The sequence below is a fragment of the Psammomys obesus genome, unplaced genomic scaffold, assembly GCF_907164565.1.
Source record: "Psammomys obesus unplaced genomic scaffold, mPsaObe1.curated_primary_1811, whole genome shotgun sequence".
NCBI classification, from domain to species: domain Eukaryota; kingdom Metazoa; phylum Chordata; class Mammalia; order Rodentia; family Muridae; genus Psammomys; species Psammomys obesus.
Genome location: NW_026587216.1, coordinates 9,219,886 through 9,221,963, shown reverse-complemented (window position 1 = coordinate 9,221,963; position 2,078 = coordinate 9,219,886). Strand labels below are relative to the sequence as shown.

The following is a 2,078-nucleotide window of genomic DNA, read 5'->3' as shown; positions in this document are numbered from 1 at the left end:
CAAATGGGAAAACTAAAGCCATATGTGACTAATATAGCCATGAAATTTTACGGCTATTGAAACAGTGGAAAGGACAAATTAGCATTACTCCAACTTTAAGGACAAGCCATTAAAAAAGAAAATGTTTCTAAAAAGGATATTAAAAGATGTTATCAAAGATAGTTTTATCCAGGTCATCCATAAGCAGGACACAGGAGAGGTTGGCTATTCCAATTTATATGGAGAAGTCACTGATGATAGAGCACTAACTGCCCTACTGCTAAAATGGTTAACTGAGAAGCCAGTTTGGGTAGAGTAATGGCTTATGACCAATGAAGAGTTACAGGTACTCGAAGACCTAGTACAAGAGCAGCTGGAGGAACAACATATAAAAGAGTTCACCAACTCTTAGAATTCTCCTATATTTATCATTTTTTAAAAATCTAGAAAGCAGATGTTAACAGATCTGAGAGCAATCAATAAATTCATTCAGCCTATGGGTTCCATACAACTTACAATGTTTTTAACTTCATTTTTACCTAAAGCATGGCCTACAATGGAAGTATTTTTTTTAACTTAGCTATGTTATGTAAATATGTTTTTGTTGTGATCACAAGTGGTGTGGGATTTGGAAATTTTTTTAGTTTATCCAAAGCTGATAGCAGCCTTGTGAGAGGATGTGTGATCTTTGCCAGATGGAAACCGCCATGTGAGAGGACATGTGATCTTTGTCAGCTGGAAACTGCCAAGTGCGAAGGCCATGAGTGTTGTCAGCTGAAAAACATCCTTGTGAGGAATCTGGGAACATATAAATAGTAGCAGAGACAGAGACAGAGAGAATGCTCCTGAAATGCTTTAGAGAATGCTACACGGACGCACTGCTGATTTGTGTCACTAATATTTGCTGGACTGTTGGAATCCTGACAAAGAATTGTGTAATATCCCCCAAAAGAACTAAATCTAAGGTCTATATCTCCTGTCCCTACTAACCTCCTTTCTGGTCTACGTAGGGTCAGGGTTTTGAAGGGAAGTTGAGAGCTTCGGAGCTTTAAGAGCTTGAGATATGGCTGAGGAGCCTGGGAAAATTTATTCCCTTTACTAAGATAATACAATGCCCTGGAGAATCCTTCACAGACTTCATACAGAGACTGGCTTCAGCTGTTAATAAAGTCATATCATATGTCTGTAAAGTCCATTTCTTTATAGCAGACATGGTAGAATATTTCTAAATGTACAGCAAGTATAAAACTTCCTAAAGAGACTTTCCTTGTATTGTTTATGCTTTGAAGATTAATAAAAGTCTTTGAATCTGTGGAAAAAATGGCCCCTTGAAAATTAATGCAGTAAATTACTGTGAGAAATACTAAGAAACATAATGGAGTTTATGTTTTATGTGAATATTCTGATACCTTCTAAGAGATGAACATGTGATAAAGGATTTCTGACATTCTTGACATGTATAAAGTTTGTCACCAGTATGGATTCTGTGATGAAAGTAAAGATTTGAGACCCAGGAAAAGTATTTACCACATTTTTATCTTATGTAAGGTTTGTCCACAGTATGGATTTTGTGATGAAAGTGAAGATTTGATAACTGGGTAAGGGACTTGCTACATTCTTTTACATTTGGAAGGTTTCTCACCAGTGTGGATTCTGTGATGAACATAAAGATTTGAGGGCCAGGTAAAGGACTTGCCACATTCTTCACAACTGTAAGGCTTTTCACCAATGTGGACTCTGTGGTGAGAGTGAAGATTTGATACCTTGGTAAAGCATTTACCACATTCTTCACAACTGTAAGATTTGTCCGCAGTATGGATTCTAAGGTGAGTTTGAAGAGCTGAGATAAGAGAAAAGGATTTTCCACATTCTTCACATCTAAGGCTTTTCACCAGTATGGATTCTGGGATGGGAGTGAAGACTTGAGACCTGGGTAAAGCATTTGCCACATCCTTCACACCTGTAAGGTTTGTCACTAGTATGGCTTTTACGGTGAGCGTGAAGATATGAGACCCAGGTAAAGCATTTGACACATTCTTTCCAATGAAGGGGCCTGTCAGCTCGAGGCCCCTCAGCAAACAATACGAGCAGTCTTCCAT

The 2,078-nt window shown here is 38.0% G+C and overlaps 1 protein-coding gene across 1 annotated transcript; it reads right to left on the bottom strand.

Annotated features, from left to right (window-relative positions):
* Window positions 1–1,589: 1,589 nt before the first annotated feature.
* On the bottom strand, window positions 1,590–2,078 carry LOC129673670 (gastrula zinc finger protein XlCGF67.1-like). The gene has a single exon (XM_055603561.1). It carries the CDS (start codon window positions 2,076–2,078, stop codon window positions 1,590–1,592), a length of 489 nt encoding a protein of 162 aa, XP_055459536.1.